Source organism: Pelodiscus sinensis, chromosome 6 (assembly GCF_052426305.1).
Source record: "Pelodiscus sinensis isolate ZL-2025 chromosome 6, ASM5242630v1, whole genome shotgun sequence".
NCBI lineage: Eukaryota > Metazoa > Chordata > Testudines > Trionychidae > Pelodiscus > Pelodiscus sinensis.
In genome coordinates, this window is record NC_143057.1 from 88,859,001 (window position 1) to 88,883,375 (window position 24,375).

The following is a 24,375-nucleotide window of genomic DNA, read 5'->3' on the forward strand; positions in this document are numbered from 1 at the left end:
TGATGTAGGCATGGCCTTAGTTTACCCATAATAAACTGAACTTCTTGCTAGATTCTAAATTAACTGTAACCACACAGGAAAAAGACCTGAAAATCATCGTGGACAGCCCAATTAAAACTTGCTTTCGATGGGAAATGGTAGTCAGAATGTTAGAATGCATGAAATATGAATTATAAACTAGTACTGAAAGTTATATTATTATATAAAACATTGGTCTGCCTTCATCTGGCCTAATATGTTTGATTTTAATTACTGCATCTTACAGAAATAGAAAGTGACAAGGATTATTAGAGGCATGGAGAGATTTATATATGAAAATGGACTGAAAAAACAGAAGCTATTTAGTTTAAACAGACAACAATAAGCAATAAACTTGAGATGTACAAATTAATGGGTGTTATAAAGAGAAAATAGAAGTTCCTGATTTACTTTCTCATAATACAAAAACAGGAGCACAGTTAATTAAACTGAAAAATAACATCTATAAGAGGGTACGTCTGCACTTGTTCCCTAGTTCGAACTAGGGATGCAAATGTAGGCGACCGAAATTGCTAATGAAGCGGGGATTTAAATATCCCGTGCTTCATTAGCATGATCTCACCGGCGTGTTACTCCGCTCAACAGCTGTTTCAAAAGTGATAATGTGCGCCAGGATGCGTTAGTTCGAACCAAACCCCTTGGTTCAAATGAACGTTACTCATTTTTTGAGGAGTAACGTTAGCTTGAACCCAGGGGTTTGGTTTGAACTAACACATCCCAGCGTGCACTTTCACTTTTGAAACAGCTGTTGAGCGGAGTAACACGCCGGTGAGATCATGCTAATGAAGTGTGGGATATTTAAATCCCTGCTTCAATAACAATTTCGGTTGCCAACATTTGCATCCCTAGTTCGAGCAAGGGGGCAAGTGTAGACGTACCCAAAGTGATAAAATGTTCATGATGCACAAAAAAACAGTGAAACCCATTGCCCCAAGATATCTTTGAGTCCTGGCGTTAAAAAGGAATAGGCCACATGGATAATAAGTATGTCTAGAATTACATGAAATACAAAATAAATAGAAGGGTCCATTGTGTGACTTATGATGGTTAGAAAGAACCTTCCCTCTGAGAATTATCCACCACATAATTTTTTTACAACTTCCTCTGAAGCATATGTAACTTATCACTCAGATCCAGGATATTAAATTGGATGGGTATGTCTGGTTTGATCTAGTGTGGCTATTCTTACACTGCCATCATATGCACATCATTGTAGGTCTTCACAAATGTCGCAATCTTTTTCTGTGTTAATTTGCTTTTTCTGAATAACAGCAGCTTTTCTTTCAAATCCTCATGGTAATGAATCTATTACTTAGAAGTCAGACACACTATTGGTGTACTGCCTTGGACAGGAGCCCTTTTCTGTTTGTCTCCATCCTTACCCCTTAGTAGCTTCTCTCATTGCCTTCAAAGCTCCTTTCTCTTCTAAGAACTTCACATCCTCTCTTGTAGAACACTCAGGTGCACAGCCGGTCTTAACATTTTTGTGCAGGCCTCCAAAACAATATTTTGCCACTCTCTTCAAATATAATTGATCTCACTCCAACATTATCATTCTGTGCTGTAGAGGTCCATCCTAAGGAATTTGGAAGGAGTTAATAAGATGATTCTTAGGATATGCTGAAAATTTAAATGACTCATTTTTAAAAAAGAATGAAAATAAAAGTGTGTGTGTTTTGATGTCATATTTGGATGCTTGCATTGAGATCTGCTGCTTGTTCCTGTCTGTTCTGCTCCTATACCTTTGTTTTCAAGTCTTCTGTGTCAAGGAAAGGGGCTAGAAGATTACTTTTCCAAAAATGAAAGTGTGATTCTTTTTTACAGTTCTTCTTATTCTTTCCAACCAGATCATGTGCTTTCTGGGGTCCTCAAGCTGACTCTGTCCAGAGAACACTGCTAAGTGTGTAAGAGGGAAGATGCTTGTCTTAGACAGCAACTGTTGCTAGCAAGTGAATGTCTCATGCCAGGGATGGATTTGATCACAGTGATGCATGTGCATTCAAGTCAATGGTCATTCATCCTAATTCATGCCAGATACATGGATTTGGCATTTATTTCTAAAAGAATCCCATAAATGCTAAGATGTTGTGCTTTATTAGAACCCAAACAATTCAAATCTATCTTTTAAACATGAAAATCCTTATTAAAGGGCCTTTTGCCTGAGCAAAGACTTGAGGATCAGGCCTCAAGTAATCCACCATGTACAGGTTTTCTGAATACCTCATAAATATCTTAGTGTTATATATTACTTCATCAACATTTAAGTCAAATTTAGCTTTAAATATCTGAATAAGTACATGCTTAAATTCACTTTATAAGAAATTAGATAATATAAAATATGCTTGTGATATGGCTGTTTATTAATACATGCGCTTTTCCATAACTGGCTTAGCAAGTAATAGACCTAGAAGATTTCTATTATACGTCAGTGTTGTAATTTAGCAGATTTAGCTGCATTTTGGGGTGGTTTATTACCTGCAATTGTTTGCTGTATGAAGTAGCGAGTTGTCCTTTTGTCTTTGATTAGGGCTGTGTGGTCGCTTTCTGTTGGCCAAATGTGAATCCCTCTTCCACCATGTCACTGCTCTCAATGAATGCCAGGGCTTACTTCTTTGTGGTTGTCCTGTGTCAATAAAGAAATGGTTTATAGTTATACATGAAATGCTAGAAATGGCCTTTTGTTAGACAGCTCTCAGACATTCATTTCTCTGGTATTTGACAATAAATCTTGGGCACATTCAGGGCCTGTTCCGTCTTTTGTAGTATACCACAAACACCTAACTAAAGTCAGTGGGAGACTGGCATGCATTAGAATCAGGCCATTAAATACAGTAGTAGAATAATGGTGTAACTTTCAATAGGTTTACAAGAAAATGAAGGTGCCTTCAAGGGGAGAATCTCCTGTCCTCATTCTTCAGGGGAATTCCATTGGCATCCAAATGTAATGCAGAGCATTTCTGTCCTCTGAACCAGATGATATCCTGAGACTTGCACAGAACTTAGATGCCCCATAGAATCCCAGTGCCCCCTTACAGCTGAAGTGTTTTCATGCAACTTTGGAGGAAGCTGCGTTCCCATGCAATCCCTACTGTTGGCTGGCCTGGAGACAGCTGCAGCCCCTGGGTATACGAAAAGGTGCATTTAGGGGAATGGGTCAAATTCATTATATAGAACAGTCACTTTAGAAAAGTAATCTGGATTGAATCAACATTGTTGCTGAGGGACAGAATTAGAGGAGGTGATGTCAAGCAGTGCAGGCCTATCTGTTCATGACCATCTCATCCCAAACTGTATATTATAACCTTGGATACTGAGGCAGAGCATGCCACAGAGCTGCTGTTACTTTTCTTCTATATACCCCCATCTTCCACCACCATGGAGTTCCACCCGTTTTTGTGTTCATGTTAGTGAAGGGAGAAATATAGTTCAATAGGGTGGAGCTGTTACAGCACTGTGACTAAATAGAATCACCACAAGTTCACTCAAATGTTTCCCTTGTAATTAGTTTTTATAGGAAGGGATTAGGAAATAAGTTTAATAATATTTGGTTTATATCTGAGATTTGCAAGATTTCTATTAGCATTGTTGATTTTGGCTGGAGACATTTAGTTATCATCAACTTTTTCCTTCCCATCTATATTTATTACTCAAAAAAAGCAGTAATAATTAACCAGCATTGTAAAAGAACAATATTTTAGCAACAGAAAAGTGTGCCTTTTTCCAGTTCTTAGCTTTGTCCAAGAAAAATGTATTTAAAGATTTGGAAATATTGAGAAGAGTGTGATTTGCTAGATGTGTTAAAAAAGAAAGTGAGAGAGCCTGACAAATTTAGAAGCATAGAATATCAGAAAAGGAGCTATATGTCTTCTTTAAAACTTAAAGAGAATTCAGGTAGATTTCATTATGCCCCTCCTTTCAGTTTCTTAATCTATGCCTACAGGTGTGCCTTCACTTAGTATCAGTACTATAATGAGAATGTGGGTCTTATTTACATAAAATATCTTTTTAGCCTTCTGGAAAGTCAATAAATAAAGTAATCATTTATATCATAGTAAATATTTGCCTATATTAATTGAAATCAAAATATTTGTACTGGGGAGTACAGTGAACTGAAAATCTTTGATATGCAAATTTCAGCTTTACATCTTGGACTTGAATGAAGCATGAATGACAGTGTCTGAAAATAATTGTGCATTAAGAGATTTCTGTTTAAGTGTAAATTTTAGAAATTTGCATTAAAAGTTTTTAATAATTGGAATTGTAAAATAAAGAATGCTAGTATTTGAGCAGTAATAAATGACAGCAAAGGTCTGACATCATGAGTGAAAAATTGCTTCATATATTATCTCTGCAGTTGAGAAAAATCTAGATTAATTGCAAAAATATCTCCATGACAACACAGAGTAGTTTTTATCCCTCAAAGTGAAGTCATTGAGGTGCCTTAGATGAAGTTCTCCAGGCTCATTGTTGTACTATAATTTAATATACAGTCTACCTACCTACTTCCCAAATCCTTTTATTTTACAGTTTTTGATCTTCTTTCATCTCCCAGCCGGAGAGTGGTAACCTTTCTACAGCAAGCACTTGCTGATCCTACTTTGAATGAAGTATATGTGCTCTCAACATTCAAACTGCAGCCAAAGAGTACAGCCACCATATTTGGCTTATACTCTTCGGATGACAACAGCAAGTATTTTGAATTCACGGTGGTGGGGCGATTGAATAAAGGTAAGTCATTTGACACCAGCCCCTTTATTTTATGGATCTATAAATATTGACATGTCTGCAGTGGTCTTTACAACAGTGTTATTTAATGCTACTCTTCTGTTGTTTATTTCACCACTCATCACCAGCCCCTTCCTCTGCTCAGGACGATATAAGTGCTGGCAACATGCTTGCCTCCCCTTTTATGCTTCCTTGCACAGCACTAAACTACCCTGATGCCTCCTAACACGTGGAGACAAACTGGTATCTTTACTTTCTGCCAGCTAGCTTGCTATTAGCAGCACTGAATGTCTCCTAAAGGAACATTTAAAGTTGTTTTCCTTTTTTTCCCCTTTGGGACAATAACTGCTTCTGATTACCAAGGAATGTGACAGACACACGCACATGCTGCCTCGTGCATATGAAAGAAGGGTACTTGTGCCAGGGATCTGAAGTTTAGATTTGACTATGCAAGACAAATGTTTCTATCACTTATAGAATCTTTCAGGTGATGGAGAATGTTTGCTTTCTGTTTATTGGAATCAATTAATTAAGAAGCACTGTACAGAGTTGAGCAAAATTAGAAATATATTTGTTGAGAAATTTTATTCTAGATGTAGGAAAATTCTTCCACTCGCTTAAAAAAAACTTTTATTTTTTTAATTAGAAGATATAAAGGTACATACAAAGAAAAGCCTTAAAACCAAAGCTGTGGTCCTATAGCTCTGGAAATCTGCTTCTGGAGTAAGAACTGCAGGATCAGAACATGAACGAACACACACATACTTACTTTTTGCTGGGAAAAAAAAAAGTCATGCTTGTGTCTGATTTGCAAGATTTGCATGCCTGCAGATCTTTCTTGGTGTGAACTAAGATGCAGACTTTCAAGCTTTATAGACAATGTTTAAATTGTTCCATGGCAGTTCTTAATACGTTTCTATTGCAACAGGGATAATGAAGAATGAGCTACCTTCTCATTTTACATATGGTCCCTCTTTGTCAGGTTTGAGGCATATTAGGGGCAGTGTGGAGAAGCCTGTATGCCTCTATTAACTTCCTTTTGGATTCTTGAATATGTAGAGAACTTCAATCTACAAGGCTGCCACTCATGATATGTTAGATTTAGATTTAGGATAAATTAAAGAGACAAGAGATTCCTCAGTAGGGCTCTCCACTGAGATCTATTCCCCTCATTATTTTAGTGTGGTTAGCTTAGGATGTGAACATGTATAATTAGTTAATATTTATTAAGTGTTTTGAAAATATCAAAATGTGCAATACAATAGCTGTGAAGAGAAGAAACAACAAGGAGTGCGGTGGCATCTTAAAGACCAACAATTTTATTATGGCATAAGCTTTCATGAGTTGCAACTTCATCAGATGCATGACGGGAAAGAAAAAGAAACAGATAGTTGGGGTACAGTGTTACATCAGGGCTAATTCAGTCAGGGTGGATATGGATAAGAGGGTGAGAATATCTTGTAATTTTCCACTGTAGGTATTCTCACCTTCTTATCCACATTAACATGGCTACATCTGACACTGTGAAGAATAGGTTAGAATTAGAATTGGGCTTTTCACTACCGCTCATCTTAGCTAGATGATCACACTGAATCAAGAGATGATTTGTCATCCTTCTGAGGAAAAAAAATTGAAAAGGTTTTTCAGCCTTTCTTAAGACCATAGAATCATAGAGCTTGAAGAGACCTCAGGAGATCATAGAGTCCAGCACCCTGCCCAAAGCTATTGTGGCTGCCGCAGCTGCTGCATCCCTGGCCCCAGCTCCTGGCCCGCTACTGGGGCTACCGCGTCCATAGCCCTGCTAAATGGGCTGCTGTGGCCCCAGCTGCACTACCGGGGCTCCAGCCCCAGTACCAGCTCCAGCCCCGCTAGGCTCCCAGTCTCCAGCCCTCTTGTCACTGAAGCTCCCAGTCAGGACTTCCTGGTCCAGGAACATCCATGGTCCAGACCAGGGAGTCCTGGTTTTGGGAGGTCCAACCTGTGCTATCCTGGATCTGTAGTTTCACCTATAATTTTCTAAGTTCAAACCATTTTATTGGCTTTCAGGAGCCAGCATGACAGCGAATCTGTTTTTTAAACTGCAAGTAACTGAACACTTCACTGTCTGCAGGTTGTCCATATGAAGTGTTCTGATGGTGGATGGGAACTTGCAGGACCACAAGTGTTTAAAGTGTAACTGAGGTGGAAGTCCATCACAATTCTGCCCTCATCTTCAACAGAATTTTCCAACTTCCTCAATGGATTTTTGGCTTTGTCCCAATAAAGAATCCTTGGATCTTCCTTTCAAGCCAGAAAGTTCAGCTGTTCTAAAGCTATCCTGGCAGGTGGTCAGCAATCAGTTGTGTATTCCACCACTGTCCTCTCTTTTTTTCTCTCGGTCTCACTGCTGTCTTTGGTCTGACTGCGGGGCCCAGTTCCAAGGATCCTGCTTAAATATATCCCCATGCACATAGCAGTCACATAAGTAAATGCCTGCAACATATTGTTAGCCAAGTGAAACTCAGCATTTGCCAGCAAGCAGACTCACCTTTTGTCAAGTTACTGATGACTTCATGTGCTTTTAAGGAAATATCATCTCTGCTTCTTTTTGTACATCGATACTGGTGACAATAATTGAGTCCTTGATTGCAGCTGCTGAGATTTCCAGAACAGATGTGTAAACTAAAGATAGGTAGAAGAGGCCACATAAGCCAGAAGTGACTTAATCAGAATCATTGGAATTACTATAGATTTGTACTGGTAAAACAAAACAAATGCTGAAAGAAATTACCAAAAGAAATTATCAATGCATCAATGTCCAAATAAAACTCTAAGGAAGTTCAAAACACAGAGGAAGCACAAAGAGTCATTAATAATATAAAAAGAATAGTGGAAAACCCAGACTTTAAAATAAATGGCAAATAGAAGAGTTTCTTCAAGTCTAGAGGGTTGCAACCATGAATATATCATATGTAATATGTGCCATATGGCTTTACATTTAGGGAACATTTTTGAAGCTTTTACAGCATCCTACGTATAGACCTTCTGCCTCACATACGGACACTCGTTGGATAACTTACAGACTTCTCATTCCCAGGACCATTAAAATGTTGTGGAGTCTGGAGGAGTCTAGGTAGGAAGAATGTAACAACAACCTTTTATCCAATTAAAAAGAAGCTGCATTAAAAAAATTCTCCAAACACTTTTATAAGGTTACTAAAGATGAAGGAAGTACATGACTGTTGCTTATATATGTTATTAGCTTTGCTTTTAAGCAAATTTGAGATAATTACCATCCCCTTGAGATGTTTAGAAGTCAATGTTTGCAGGGCCAGATTCCAATAACCTTATTTAAGATAAGTCAGTGGGATGTTGAAAAGTAACTGTATGCACTTTAGATGTGCTTTCCCTGCTGCCGTTATAGATCTCCACATATGAGGGTAGCAATCTTGCTGAGCCTAAGAAACTGTGGACAGAAGAAAGTTTAGTGGGTAAACATAAGGATAAGTGCTGGGTGGCATCAGAGAAGTGTTTCACTCTCACTTGTAGATTCAGTTTCCATAGGGGATAGCTTTTTATCTTACTTTTTAAAGTTTTTTTTTTTCAATATTGTAATTTAGTTAACAAGAGTACCCTTTTGTGAAGTACAATTTATTCTGGGAGCCAGGTAAGAATATCAAGTAAGCCAGGTGATTTACAACTCTATAAGGAAGTGTTGAGAGATTTTAGTATTCTGTGTGCATTCTCTTCTGTGTTACTTTTTGCATTCATTTTCTGTTTATCATGGTGAAAGACAGATAAAGAAATGGAATCAAGTAGTAATTGACCATGTATTTGACTACACAATTGTTAGCACCCTTTGCAGAGATGTTATACTCATTATTGAAACTTACACTTGAGCTTTGTATTTCTGCTGCAGGGTAACTTTTAGATGTCAAATATAATTCTGACATACTATTTATTGCAGATTGCCAGTTAAATGCTGTACCACTATTAATAGGTATTTTATTACATTATGCCCTCTTATGATGACATATGCTCTATCATTTGAGTCATTTAAAATGAGCCTGAACAAAGCACTGGAGGATGATCTGTAGGCAACAATGCTGCACCTTTGGGGAGATGAATAAGAGTTCTCTTCCATCTGCATTTCCTGCTAGTCTATGTCAAATTTATTTTCCCTGCATATATTTGCATATGGGATACATTTGTTAAAGCAGAAGTGATGAAAGAAACCAGAGCAATGAGAAGTATTCTACAGTGATCTTCCAATCACCAGCCACTCAGATTATCAGGACCTGCCTCACATTTTGTGTTATCTGATAGACGTGTTGTGTTTTCTAACAGTCAGCCTGCGTTACTTGAAGAATGATGGGAAGTTAAACTCTGTGATGTTCAGCAGCATCCAGTTGGCTGATGGGAAGCGCCATGCAGTCCTTTTGAGGTTGAGTGGTCTGCAACGGGGATCCATCACAGCAGAGTTATATCTAGATTGCATGCAGGTGGATGCCATTCAAGGTCTGCCTAAAGCGTTTTCAGGTCTATACCAGAGCTCAGAGTCTCTGGAAATTCGCACCCTACAGAAAAAGGCACAGGTAAGCATGAAAACTTAAGAGCAAGTGGAGCAATTGGAAGGAAGGTATTACAGTAATCTGTAAAATTAATGGGAAATAGGATGGGTTCTTCAGATATGGAGTGAAATCCAGGCTGCACTAAAGTGAATGAGAATTTTGCCATTGATTACGAAGGGACCAGGATTTCCCCCAGTTTACAATTTACCTCACTAAGATGTTTTAGTCCAGGTATTACTTGAAGATCGGATCATTTGTAAATTGTTAATTATGGCAGATTTTCAGTAGGAACAATAGATAGACTGCATGTATGATCAATGTGCATGCGTACAAGAAATATGCAGTTTGATTCTTCAGTCTACAGTAATGACTGTGATTCAGAAATTGAAAGAAACCACACTGGCAATGGTCTGGCATCAAAATCCCAGCAATATGATTATAATCTTGCTCTCTACCTCTGCCTGGCTATTCCAAGCAGGGAGCTGATGCTTTTCTTGTGATTTCCACATCAACAATCCTAGGAAAACAATATCTGACAGGAACACAGAATGAATGAATATGTTCCATCATTGCAAATAGTTGTGTGCAAAATATTCATAACAAAATGGAAAACTAGTAAAAAATGAAGTATTTTCCTCTTGTTTTATTGCAAACTTGAAAAGGAGCCCATTTCAATGACACCCATTGAAGGTTAAGGTATGGTAACCAATTTTTTTGATCATGATTTTGTTTTCAAGAAAAATGCCTTTGCATTGAAATCACAGAAGATTTTTTAATATTGTTATTACAGCAATATCTTTGACCTTTGTTGTGTGAAATCATGTGATTCAAAATGGCAAAAATATAAATCTGTGTGGAAAAACTACAAAACCACAATGTGGGGTTTTGCCCAGGTCATTACAATGTCTTCTGTCAAAAGGATTTTAAGGAATGACCAAAGTAGTTAGGAGGTGCAGTAGTTTGGCTACTAAGCCATTCCACTCAGCACAGATTTAGAGCTGTCCACACATTAGTTAAGAGGCTTGCCCTATTTCAAGAATTGCACTGGAGATGGAAACTGTGAATTTCTCTCATTGCTCCAGGACACTTTGGATGAACTGAAAGTGGTAGTGAAAGGCTCACTTTCTCAAGTAGCAAGTCTGCAAGATTGCTTCCTTCAGCAGATTGAGCCTGCTACTCAGAACACAGGTAAATAAGTTAAATTACCTTGCGTCCATAAGATATCCTGAGGAACCAATTACAGTGTATTTTATGAACTTGAAGAAGCCATTCAATTTAATTAGGACAATCAAATAAAAATGTACATTACAGTCATGAGTCTAAGAAAAGTCACATGATGGAGAGGAAAACAGTCACAGGTGCATATAATGAAGCAATAAGTCACTGACACAGTAATGGGAAAGACAGTGGTTCTGGGAAAGGGCTTTTCTTATTTGAAGGAATGCTCCAAGGTAGCAGGACAATCCCACTGCTCTTTCGCTAGGTTCTCACAGAGCCGGTGAAATGGTTCTGCTTGAAGTAGAGGATCTAATTGTTTTGCGTTTTTAAACAGATTTCTTTTTACATGTAACATAATTCCTGGTTATTGAGTCATCCAGATGGTGAGCAGCAAAAGGGTAAGGGCTGCTGTGATTCCTCTCCCACACAGTAAGAGGTGAAGGAGTAGACAGGGAAGAGCAAACTGATTTATTGACAAACTGTGACTGTTTTCGTATGCCTGGAGATGGGAAGATTAGAATAAGTTAGTGCTGTGTGTACAAAATTACATGCAAAAAATGAAACCAATAGGGCCTGTTTAAGAGTAAAAATGTCCTTGTAAATAACAAACAGGATCTGTGACAAACCTTCTGCCCTCCCCTGCCAAAACCACGGTTTTAATATAGTTGGGAGCCAGGGTTCATCATTTTTACACAAGAGTACCTTGTCTGGAAAACAAGTTTTCTGTTTCACTAAAGTTTTCAGAAGTCTCAAAAGTTGTTTTTGTCCTGCTACTGTAAAAGCCTGCAGCCGGATAGTTGGAACATTTCCTCAAATTATCCTGCTCCAAAGCAGAGACTTGAATCTGAGTCACCCACACCCTAAGGGAGTATCTGACCACCAGGTAGTTTGGGATGGGAGTGCTCTCATTTTGACTAGAAATTCTCTAATGGACCTGAGAAACCTTCCTGTTCAAAATTTCATCAAAACAGATACATTTTCTTTGTAAATTTCAGCTTCCATGAATCAGCATTTTCTGATGGGGAAAAAACATTTTATTGAAAAATTCCTGACCGACCAGCTGTTTGTATGTGTGTTAGATTAATGATTATGGTTAAGATTCTGCCATGGGTGTTTTTAGTGAAAGACGGGGACAGGCTGTGGACAATGAAAAATTCATGGAAGCCCATGAAGTCTTTGTCTATGTTTTACTAAAAATACTCAGGGTGGGGGGACTAGCAGAGGAAGGGCCACAAGTAGGGTTGCCAGGTGTCTGGTATTGACCCAGACAGTCCGGTATTTTTGTCTCCTGTCCTGTAAAAAAATTCAGAAAATACCGGACACCTAAAATGTCTGGTATTTTCTGATTTTTTTTTCCCTGCCAGGAGGCAAAAATACCAGACACCTGGCAACCCTATGACACACTCAGCCCACGGGCCCCCCGCAAGACCCCCTCCCACTTACCTGGTTCTGCAGGCAGGGGCGGATATAGGGCAGGGCGAACGGGGCGGCCGCCCCGGGCCCCGAGCTTCAGAAAGCCCCGCGCATGCGCCGTGGCGCCGCTGCGCATGCACATGGCGTCACTGCACATGCGCCGTGGCAAAGGGGGGGGGGCCCGCAAAACTGTCATCTGCCCCTGTCTGCTGGGGCTTGTCTTGTGGCTGAAACAGAAAAACAAAATGGCCACCAGCAAAAAAATCCTGTTCTTAAAGGAGCCATGCTGATTTTTAATTTTTAACTGCTGTCGGGGTCCCTTTTCTTTGCTCAACAACTTTAGTCTCCCCCTTTTTTTCCTCAACAGAATTTTTTTCCCGGTATTTTTTTTTGGGGGGGGGGGTATTCGGTATTTTTGGTTAAACCATTCGGCAACTCTAGCCACAGGGGCACCATTGAGGGCCACTGCTCTCGTGGCTCTGGGGATAAGCTGCCTGTCATGGCTCTGGCAGCCCTGTAACCTAAACTGCAAACCCATCTCTCTCTCAGTCCCCCTCTACCTGCTGCTTCAGCCCTGGGGCTGCTGCTCTGGCAGCTCTGTGGACTGGCTGCCAGTTGCTGCTCTGGCAGGCTTAGGCCTAACCACAGCTCGGATCACACCTCTGATAATACCGCTGTCTGAGGAAGTCATAGAGGTCTGCACAAGTCACAGAATCCATGACTGCCATGACCTCTATGACTATCAAACTTTTTTTATATTATAACAACAACAATAGATATGTTCAAGATGTACTGCTCTACTGAGCAGAATTTGATCTATGTTTACCAGAAACAAACAGTTCCCCGGAACTAGCTTTAAACACTGTTCATCATGTTGAGAGTGGAAAGAAAAGCCAAATAAGTGTACATACTATCAGAGCTGCTCTTTGGCTCACAGTGTATGTTACTGAGATGTACAGAGCATCATAATAAATGCATTCAGAGTATTAAGTAACTGGAAAAAGTCCTCCATGCTGAGAAATGTGCATGTGTTGCTGCTGAGTCAGAGATGTGCAGTCGTGACATTAGCACACATTTCTGTAGTGTACTTTTTATCCTTTGTATGGCTATTTTGGCACCCTAAAAACTCCACCACAGAAGTGTCTCCTTTTATTTTGAAAATAAGATCACCTGGCCTGAGATTAGTCATCTCATTCTAGTTACAAGCGGAACCACCAACAAAACTAGCTCTAACTGGTGTACTTATTGACAGTCTCAGCAAAGAGTCCAGACACTAAATGGGCAGGGAGCTAAAACTCCTCCCGTTCTTTGTAGATGGTTCTCCTACAATGTGGCACCAATGTGAGGAAGCTGAGTTTCCTCTGCTTTTGCTCTCCCTGTCGTGCAGCTAAAAAAAAAAAAAAGAGTTCCATCTTCAGTGCCTCGAATCAAGTATCTTTGAAGAATACTGAGTTCACAAAGATGCTTTCCTAAAAATCCAAGTTATGTTTTTCTCTTACGTGTTCTCTACCTACTTATGCTAAGATATTATGAGTTATCTGCTCTAGCTCATCCTTTAAGACAATTTCAGTTCCAATTTCAGTGCTGATAATGGAAAATGAACAAAAAGCTTATAATGTTGTGTATATCTTTCTTTTTTCTTTTTTGTTGTTGGTACAGATGATTTTAATAGGCAATTCATGGGTCAAATGATGCAAATGAACCAAATGCTAGGAGATGTGAAAGACCTTCTCAGACAGCAGGTATTGTAAGAAGCTTTCATCACAAATCCCTGAAATCCAGATTAGAGCACTGCTTCGTGCAGCACTGGGCAGAATTTACCCAAGTGTATTGTTCCTGTGTAAAGCTCTAACCCTAACCCCGTAGGGGATCTGCACCTTTGGCATGTTGTGGAGGGGCCAATGGAGGTGGGACAGAAAATGGCCTACTTATATAGATCCAGTGGTCAGAAACCCCTGCATACAGACAGGGTGGAGAAGAGCTGCAGCTACTGTTTTAGCCCATTGACTAGAATAGATAAAGATAATCTTACACAAATAAAGGAAACTAAATTAACTACACTATTGGCCTCAGTGAAGTCACTGTTGTTTTACTGTTTTGCTATAAGTTATTTATTAATTGTGGGCCTGATTCTGCAAACACTTTCTGTGGCACTTAGGCCCCAGTTCAGCAAAGCATTTAGGTATATGCTTAAGTCAGCCTCGATTTAGCAAAGTGTTCAAGCACATGCTGAACTTTAGGCTAATGCTTAAGTCACATTTAAATCAGTGGCATCTAAACTCATGCCTGCAGTTAAGCAATTATTAAAAGTTTTGCTGAAGAGGGCTGGATAGGATCACAAAGTCATACATTTCACCACCATGAATAGCCCTATGGCAGTCAGTGTACACACCTATAGAAAGTCAGTCTCCATAAAAGAGGATAGGACTACGCATTAGGGATGTAAAAACTTTTAACCATGTAACCAATTTAATTTCAATTGGGTACACGATTAAACACTCTACAGGCTCCTGGTAATTGCCGGCCCCGCAGCCTTTGGATGGTGGCCAGGAATTTAACCAGTTAAACTCTTACATCCCTATTGGAAGATACTCTGTGAGTGTTCAGTGATTTTTATTAACATCTAGACAAGACATAATACTGCTATGGGCAGCCAGATACAAATTAGAGCACTCAACTAATACATATATTTTATATTTTCTAAAGATCAAGGAAACAACTTTTTTGAGAAATACTATAGCAGAATGCCAGGCATGTGGTAAGTATTTCTGTATTTCCTATACAGTTAATTTAGGACCAAATATGATTTGCAATTGTTTAAAATAAAGATTCACTGGATTGCAACTATATGATTTATAGGAAGTATTTAAACATTCTTCTGGTCTCTAAGCATCTTTGACTTAAATTAAAAATAGATTCCTATTGGGGTAAAGCCTAAAGCTGCTATGCCCACCAAAACCAGAAAATAACCAGTCAAAACCAAAAATTACGTTACCTCAGCTAACAACCAGCCCTCATCAAGCCTCTATCCTAGGAGCTTGGTCTTATACGATCATGCCAGGGAGATGACAGCGTTCAGGCTATTTCAGAGACCAGGAGTTAATTAAGTTCTAGTTGAGAGCCCATCAAAGAGATTATCATGACAGCAGTTCTCTCTCTTTTAAAGTGATGGTGCTCCAGCACCTCCGGTGACCACCATTCTGACAGTATTTCATGGGAGGGGAAGATGGAGGTATTCCCCATCAGGAAGGTCAAAACCTTCTCTGTATGTCATATTGTTGCAGCTGTGTTGATCCCAGGATATTAGAGAGTCAAGGTGGTTGAGGTAAAGATAACACCTCAGTACCTCAGGTTCTACCTGAATGTAGATTGTGAACTACCAGTGCCACGTGGTCTCTGGGGAAAACTGCTTAATATGCATGTTACTAAGACTCTTTGTAAAAGAAATGAATAATCAGACAGCCACATTCGGCATCAGCTCAAGTTGCCAGGCTGATTGAGGGAATCTGTGCAAACCCTGCATCCAAGTTGTCTAATCCTGAAGTTACAAAGACTTAGATACAGTAGCAAGGTCTGTATTCAAAAGAAATGGCTGGTCTCCTGGCCAAACAGAGAAACCTTTCTGGACAATTCTCTAACACAACAGATCCCCTAATACAAACTCTTTTACCAAGCAGAGGACACATTCCTTTATTCAGAGGAGTAAGCATAATGGTTCCCAGATCTTCCAATAGCTTTTCCTAAACTACCACCCCCACCCCCTGAAACTCATCTTGATTGAGCTTCAGCTAGCTTAGGTTTCATACCTGCGAGACAATGATTGGAGGCACAGGAAGTTTCTTTAAAATCAGCCAAAGGGATAAGTTACACATTGTTACCATTATGGCACAAGTCCCACTCCCAGATTTTTCCTTTCCCACTCTGGTCAGTCTCTCAGTACATGAAAAAATGTTCTGGATACCTTGATACATACCCATTATGCTGCTACTTGCTGCCCTCTCCGTCACCTTTTTCATTCCTTGTAAATTCTGATGTCTCAGAGGTGAAATAATAGCTCGGTTTTTTTATGCTGAGGGCAGTATTGCTGATTCAGTCAAAATAATGGCTCACCTTGTCTTTCCAATAGTACCATCAACTTACAATCCATCTGGGACCTGTTCTCAATTTATCTTTGGTGGATCACTTTGACCTGCACTTATTGCTTTCCTTTGGCCAGCAGCAGAAGTTATAAATCTGCTCTAGGACTCACTCAGCAGAAAGATATCCATATCCCTGTGACATATGCACCATAGCCTTAATTTCCACTGTTCTGCAGATTCTTCATTAGTTCCAAAACAAAAGTCTCCTCTGTCACAATCCAAGAAGTTGCTTCTGCATCAGCCCCAGGCCAGCCAATATAAAGGATGTTTATGATGCAGAAATATAATCCCACTGCTCAACAGTGGATTAGGTATCTCCTTAGAATTCTTGCCAATTGAAATGCATGATGGATATTTCCTTGAATCACTAAAACTACTGTTCTTTCTACTCAAAGGTTTGGGAGCTGAAAACTTTCCAACTCTTCCCCCCCAACCTCCTAAACCTAAATGCGAAGCCAATTCCTGTTTCAGAGGGGTCAGGTGCAGAGAGACAGATGATGGATTTCAGTGTGGGCCTTGTCCCGAAGGGTTCACAGGAAATGGAGTTACATGCTCAGATATTGATGAGGTAAAATATTGATTTGTAAAAAGAAAAAAATCCCAGTTCATTTCTCACATAAATGGGTCATGGACTCTTGCTTACTGCAGCATTCACTACCTGCCTGCACCATTAATATTAATGCACCCTGGGCCCAGTTCTCCACTCCATTATATCAGAGCTATGTTACCATGACTCCATTGTTGTCAATGGAGTTACAGAGGTGAAAATTTGGAGTTGCGCTGTGGTGAATCAAGTCCGCCATATTTATTTTTCAAGTATCTGCAGTACGTATTTTCATTTTACTCCTCACTGAATATTACATTGAAAGGGCAGAGCTATTTACACAATTATTGGCATACCACAAAAAGATTAAATATCAGTTATGGGGCAGAACTACAGAAACACTTTCTGTTGATTTGGATTTTATTTCTTTGAATTGTAGTGCTCATAATAAAAAGTTTCAGTTTAACAGCCTTGGAGACTGAAGTCAGTTTATTCACAGAATTGGCCAGATTTTCAATTCAGCCTTAAAGGTCAATTGCAAAGGAATAAGCATTGGGATGGTGCCCTTTTCATTTCTTTATGATGTAAAATGAAAATCTAAAAGGGTTATTTTTACTTTGGGGTGGGGAAGTGGTTTTACATTAGAAATTTAGGTTTTCTTCACGCTTCAAGATTTGAGAATTAGCAAATTAATAACATCTGAAAAACCAAGGGAATTAAGCCTGATTAATCAAAAAAGGAAGTAAGAATTATATAGAAATATTTGAAAATAACACCCACCACCTACACTTCCTTGGTCCTGATTTTCAATGTTTTATACTAGTTGTTGTGGGGAAAGACCATGGTGTAATAGAGCAGAGAATCAGGTTCTTTGTACAGTATTATGATTGGCTGCAGCATTTAACTCAAAACAGCTTGGTGAGAGGGGAGTTTCTCTTGTTAAGGATTCAATACTCCCAGTCCCTTGAAACTGAGGGCTGACAAAGCTTCCATCCCACACTTTTAAAAAAATGGTTCAATAAAAAAAGCATTCGATATTCCTGATATTTTGAAGGGGAGAATAAAATGTTATTCTTTGTACACCATAAAGGAGTATAAAAAAAAGCACAAATTTCTTTCTTGGGCAAATTTAACAGGTTTCCGTATTTATACCTGCAGGTTTATGTCTGCAGTTATTTGCCCCCTTGTGGCCAGTGTCTCACCCATGGTTACCTATTTTCTACACCTCTGGGTACTGCCCTTCCACAGTGTCCCCTCTGAGAGCCCCTGGGGTTCCCCTCCTCTGAGAGCCCCCTCCTCCCTATGTCCACCTTTCCTCAGTGACCTACTGCCAGTCATCATCTAGTCTAGCCCCTTATATCAGGAGCAAACTGCAGTCTGAAATGGCCACTCATCATTGGCAAGGAGAGGGACAGCTTTAACGAGCATGGGGCCCAAATCCAGGGGAGGCCCTGCGAATGCGCCACGTGCCTGGGACGGCACGCTGCGTGCGCCATGCACCTGGGACGGGGCCCCCTTCCAGGGAATCGGCCTAAAGCCGGCCCCGCAAGGGAGTGTGGAGCTGCTGCCTTTGCCTACCCTGGCTGCCCCTCTGCAGCCTTTGTACCCTCAGGCCTTGCATCATGCCCTGCAGCCTAGGAGCTTGCCTGTCCAGAATTTCCCCAGCTCTACCTGCCTTTCCCCAGCCCTACTCTAACTACAGTCCTAGTATTCTCAGGCCTTGTCTCAGGCCATGCAGCCTGGGAGTGAGGTCAGGCCAGAACTCCCCAGCTCTGCCTGCCTCTTCCCAGCACTATCCTGTATCCAGAAGCTTCCAACTTCCTTGGCAGCCACATCCCTCCTGCTCCCTAACCAGAGCAAGAGTCAGTCTCTCTCCTCCCCTCCTGGAGCCTTTATTTATACTCCCCTCAGCTGGGCCCTAATTGGCTAGTACCTGCCTCAAGTGCTTTGCTCTCATCCCTCTCCCAGGGCTGTTTTACTTTTAAAGGGCCAGTGCAGGCAGATGTCCCATCACACTGCACTATGCAGACCTACTGACTCAAATCTACATTTTGAGGTGTATCCACATTGCAAAATGGCAGCATTTGGACCGAGTTGCAGTGGGACTCAGGCTCTCACTCCACCTCACTCCAAGCTAGCAGTGTCCATGTACCCGGGTTCTGAGTATTTGCTAACCAAATCAAACTGGTTTGTTTGTGGACAGAATGGGGCTTGGGCTCAAACTGAGTCAGAGTCTGCAATGTAGATATAGTCTTGGAGGGCTGTAACTATGATTCCCAGCCCAAGCTGACAGACTCTGCTAGCTTGGCTTGAGCTAGCCCACTAAAAATAACAATGTGGATATTGTGCTGGGTGGCAGCTTCAGCTAGCTGCCGGAGCCCAGACGCTGAGTGAGCTTAGACATGGGGGACTAACCGGAGCCACCACCCATGCAGCAGGTTTTTGTGAGAGTCTGGCTATCCACACTGGGAATTTCACTTCCCAATTGCCATATAGACGAACGTGAGACATTTAATCTACAGATGTACATTATAACATCTAAGCATCTAAAAATAGGAATAACAATCTCTCTTTCTTTCTCCCTAGCCCGTAGGAAAAGTGGCTTGAGTATTTTATAGCTGTTTTGCTTGCCGTTTGATGTTTTGTCATGTCAGGCATGTCAGAGAAAAAAGGTGCATGAGTCTATTTGTGTATGCTTATGAAAAATCTTAGAGAGGGAAAACTAAGCTGAAGAAATTGAATGTTGTGATTCGAGTGAGGTGCTTAAACATCACATGATATGAATTGCATCTACTGTTATATCAAGCATAAAAATGGAGGTCTGGATTTGTGAATAGCGTCTAATAGGTATAGCACAAACAACAGTTGTGTGAGCTTCCTCATATTACCTTACTCCTCTCTCTCAGCCCAGACCTGGATGGACCTTACCAATGGTACATAAGAATGGCCATACTGGGTCCGATCAAAGGTCCATCTAGCCAAGTACCCTGTCTTCCAACAGTAGTAGATGTGCAAGGGCACTTTAGTCTCTAGGGGTATGTCTACACTACCACCCTAGTTCGAACTAGGGTGGTAATGTAGGCAACCGGAGTTGCAAATGAAGCCCGGGATTTGAATTTCCCGGGCTTCATTTGCATAAAGCCCGGCGCTGCCATTTTTAAATGTCCACTAGTGCAGACTCCGTGCTGAGAAATGTGCATGTGTTGCTGTTGAGTCAGAGATGTGCAGTTGTGACATTAGCACACATTTCTGTAGTGTACTTTTTATCCTTTGTATGGCTATTTTGGCACCCTAAAAACTCCACCACAGAAGTGTCTCCTTTTATTTTGAAAATAAGATCACCTGGCCCGAGATTAGTCATCTCATTCTAGTTACAAGCGGAACCACCAACAAAACTAGCTCTAACTGGTGTACTTATTGACAGTCTCAGCAAAGAGTCCAGACACTAAATGGGCAGGGAGCTAGAACTCCTCCCGTTCTTTGTAGATGGTTCTCCTACAATGTGGCACCAATGTGAGGAAGCTGAGTTTCCTCTGCTTTTACTCTCCCTGTCGTGCAGCTAAAAAAGGAGGAGTAACGGTAGTTCGGACTAGGAAGCCTAGTCCAAACTACCTAGTCCGTGCCGCGTGTAGCCGCACGGCACGGAGTCCGCACTAGCGGACATTTAAAAATGGCGGCGCCCGGCTTTATGCAAATGAAGCCCGGGAAATTCAAATCCCGGGCTTCATTTGCAACTCCGGTTGCCTACATTACCACCCTAGTTCGAACTAGGGTGGTAGTGTAGACATACCCTAGGAGACTTCCCTGCCCCAGTAATTTTAAACAAAAAGCTCCCATTACTAACATTGGAACAGCTCCACGAAAGGTAGAAGTTGTGGGAAGACTAACGCAGACTGGTCACTTGCTTGAGTCATAGTCAGATCACACAAAACACAGGCACTAGTGTCCCTTCCATGGTGAAGCTGAATTAGCAACAGAAACCATTGGAAAAATTTGACCAAAGAGATCTAAGACAGATGTGAGACATGTTCATTCAGATCTTTGCCTTTATGCTAATACTTTCAATACATTACGGCTATGGCTACACTGGTGCATTCTCATGCAAAAACTCTTTTGCGGAAGAGTTCTTCTGCAAAAACTCTTCCAGAAGAGAGTGTCTACACTGGCATGTGCTTTTACGCAAGAGATGTGCTTTTGCGCAAGAGCATCCATGCCAGTGTAGATGCTTTCTTGCGCAAGAAAGCTCTGCTGGCCATTTTAACCATAGGGCTTTCTAGTGCAAGAAATTCATGTTGCCTGTCTACACTGGCCTCTTGCACAAGAACAGTTGAGAAAAAGGACTTATTCCTGAGCAGGAGCATCAGAGTTCTGGCGCAAGAAGCACTGATTTCATACATTAGAACGTCAGTTTACTTGCACAAGAACACGCAGCCAGTGTAGACAGGCAACAAGTTTTTGCGCAAGTGTGGCCACTTTTGTGCAAGATTGCACCAGTGTAGACACAGCCTTCCAGTTAATATGGGGCTTTTTCTTTACAGGAACACATATGTTAAAAATTGGAATGATGCCTACAATTCACCTCACATAGGTCACCAAACAGCCATCAAGTCAAAACAGCTTTCACTGGTTTAAATTAGGGTGACCACCTTTTCAAAATGCAAAAATGGGACATGTGCAGGAGCCCCACCCCATTGTTGGCCCCACCCCACTTCCTCCACTTCCCCAGAAGCACCACCTCTGATCAGGCCAGAAGGTGGAGTCAGCCATTGGTCAAAACAGCCCAGGAGCCCAGATTGCTAAGGGACTCCACAGACCCTTTACATGCTTCAGGCAGAAAGCTGTGGTGCACAAGAACGGCCCTTAGTCTATGCCCCTACACCCCAAGGTACACCAACCAGGGCAGGTGGAAGGTCCAGGACTCTGGAGCTCCCCTCAACATCCCAGGCTCCCTGGGCAACTTTTGCTACTTCCCAGCTCCAGCCTCTGGACTAGCAAGGAGTAGGCCCTTGGGTGGAAGAGGAGGAGGCAGAGCCTCATGGCTGGGGGAGGGAGGGTCTAAGGTCCACCTCAGACCCCTGACCCTAAGGAAGAGGCTGACGCTGTCCCTGAATTATGAGCAGGCATGGAGTGGCACCACAGGGTATCCAGGAGAAATGCTGTCCTGGAGTTATTCAACTGAGGATCAGGACTTGAAATGTGCATTTTGGGACTGTCCTGCCCAATTAGGGCTGCACTGGAACTAAGGGAATTCTCTCTATGTCCTTATCCATCATCAAACTGTCCAGATGTCCAGGCAGGAAAGTAACAGAGCTTTTAGGGATTTGATACAGGACTTTATGGAATCAGGGCATTTTAACAGGCATCAGTATGCAATAATTGTTCAAAAGTTCTTCATCCTGTCTGAGACCTGAGACTGCTAAGAGGCTTTACTAGATAGATGTTAGCACCAACCCAGAAGTATGGCTGATTTGTTTGGGGATGCACATCACAGCCTTAAAACATTGTCTTCATATATATTTTGAACTGCATCAATAATTCTCAGAGGGGTAATTGGTAACTTTAAAAACAAGTAGTCCTGGGGCACCTTAGAAACTAACAATATATCATGAGTTTTCATGGGTAAGACCCACTTCATCAGATGAGTTGGAGTGAAATTCTGTTATTTCCACTCCAACTCATCTGATGGAGTGGGTTTTACCCCTGAAAGCTCATGATACTATATATTTTTGTTAATCACCACAGGACTACTCATTGCATTAATAATCTTCAGAAGGGTAGCTGAGCTAGATGCTACTAGTCTATTTTTTGTTCAAGTTTTTCCTGCATTAATAATGACATTGTTTGAGCGCCCTCTACTGGCTAAAAAAAAAATCTACATTTTCAAATCAAGAGCTACATTGGGTCTAATGAGCAAGAAGTCAGTCTTATATTTAAGATCACCTTTCTGATTATGCTTTTATTAAATCTTTTATTCAATTAGACACCAATGCATACTTTACTTCTTCTTCCTTAAGATAATTTTGTGTTTAGCCATCTGTTACTGTGGTATTAAAACATCTGATACATATTCAGACACACACAAAAGATACATATAGTTCAGCATCTATTATTCTGGTTTGTTTTGTTATTTTTATGGGCATTTTTTCTTAACGCCTAGGCTGATAATGACAGAATTACAGAGATGTAGGAATCGAAGGGTATTTGAGAAATCATCTAATACATCCCCCCATGCTAATGCAGGGCCAAGTAAACCTAGACCATCCCTTACAAGGTGTTTGTCCAACCCATTCGTAAAAGCCTCCTGTGATAGGAGGCTCCCTTTGTCACCTCTCTCAGTGCTTAACTACCCTTATAGTTATAGGCTGTGTCTACACTGGCAGGAATTTCCGGAAATGCTTAAAACGGAATACTATTCCGTTTTCAGTTTTTCCAGAAAAGGAGCGTCTACATTGGCAGGCTGCTTTTCTGGAAAAGCCCTTTTTCCGGAAAAGCGTCTGTGGCCAATGTAGATGCGCTTTTCCGGAAAAGAGCCCCGATCGCCATTTTTGCGATCGGGGCTTTTTTCCGGAAAAGACTACTGGGCTGTCTACACTGGCCCTTTTCCGGAACAGTGTTCCGGAATAAGGACTTATGCCCGAGCGGGAGCAGAATAGTTTTTCCGGAATAGAGGCTGATTTTGTACAGTAGAGCGTCATTGCTTTTCCAGAAATTCAAGGGCCAGTGTAGACAGCTCGCAGCTTATTCCGGAAAAGTGGCTGATTTTCCAGAATAAGTGGCCCAGTGTAGACACAGCCATAATGTTTGTCTTAATAGCTAACCTAAATCTCCCTTGCTGCAGATTAAGCCCTCTATTTCTTGTCCTACCTTACCTGGATAACAATTGATCAGTGTCCTCGTTATAACAGCTCTTAACGTATCTGAAGACTGTTTTCCGGTTTCCCCTCCCAAGTTGTCTTTTCTCAAGACTAAACATGCCTACTTTCCTTAACCTTTCCTCAAAGCTTAGGGTTCTAACCATTTATAATTTTCATTGTTCTCCTCAGGACTTTCTCCAATTCATCCACATCTTTTCTAAAGTGTGGTGTCCAGAACTGAATACAGTACGGGTACATCTACACAGCAGAATTATTTTGGAATAACTGATGTTTCGAAATAGTGTGCATCTACACTGCAAGCCATTATTTCAAAATAATGTCGAGATGGAGGATTTCTTACTCCAACTCCTGTAACCCTCATTTCGTGAGGAGTAAGGGAGGTCGAAGGAAGAGTGTTCTTCCTTCAACTTCCTGCTTTGTAGACAGTGCCAAAAGCTGAATTAAGCTATTTCGACATCAGCTACACAGTTGGCATAGCTGAAGTTACGTATCTTAATTTGACTTTTGCCCTGCAGTGTAGATGTGCCCTACTGCAGCTGAGCCCTTACTAGTATCAAGTAAAGTGAAACAATTACTGTTAATGCCCCCCACAATTAGCCTTTTAAAAATTTATAATCCACTGTAAACCCAGCTCTTTTTCAGCAGTACTCCGGTCTAGCCACATATTCCCCATTTTGTATTTGTTCATGTGATTTTTTCCTTCCTAAATGAAGTACTTTCCCCTTGTCTTTATTGACTTATTGTGTTGATTTCAGATCAGTTCTGCAATTTATCGAGGCTGTTTTGAACTCTAATCATGTCTTCCAAAGTACTTTCAACCCCTCCCAAGTTGGAAGTGTGTTCTCCACTCCATTATCCAAGTCATCAGTGAC

The 24,375-nt window shown here is 40.9% G+C and overlaps 1 protein-coding gene across 1 annotated transcript in view; it reads left to right on the plus strand.

Annotated features, from left to right (window-relative positions):
- Positions 1 to 24,375, plus strand: part of THBS4 (thrombospondin 4) — a 68,044-nt gene that overhangs the window by 13,045 nt on the left and 30,624 nt on the right. Inside the window, exons 2-7 of the mRNA XM_006119153.5 lie at positions 4,567 to 4,767; positions 9,091 to 9,338; positions 10,397 to 10,502; positions 13,605 to 13,687; positions 14,652 to 14,703; positions 16,480 to 16,652. Of these exons, the coding sequence (XP_006119215.2) occupies positions 4,567 to 4,767; positions 9,091 to 9,338; positions 10,397 to 10,502; positions 13,605 to 13,687; positions 14,652 to 14,703; positions 16,480 to 16,652 (863 nt within the window). The remainder of the gene's footprint in view (positions 1 to 4,566; positions 4,768 to 9,090; positions 9,339 to 10,396; positions 10,503 to 13,604; positions 13,688 to 14,651; positions 14,704 to 16,479; positions 16,653 to 24,375) is intronic.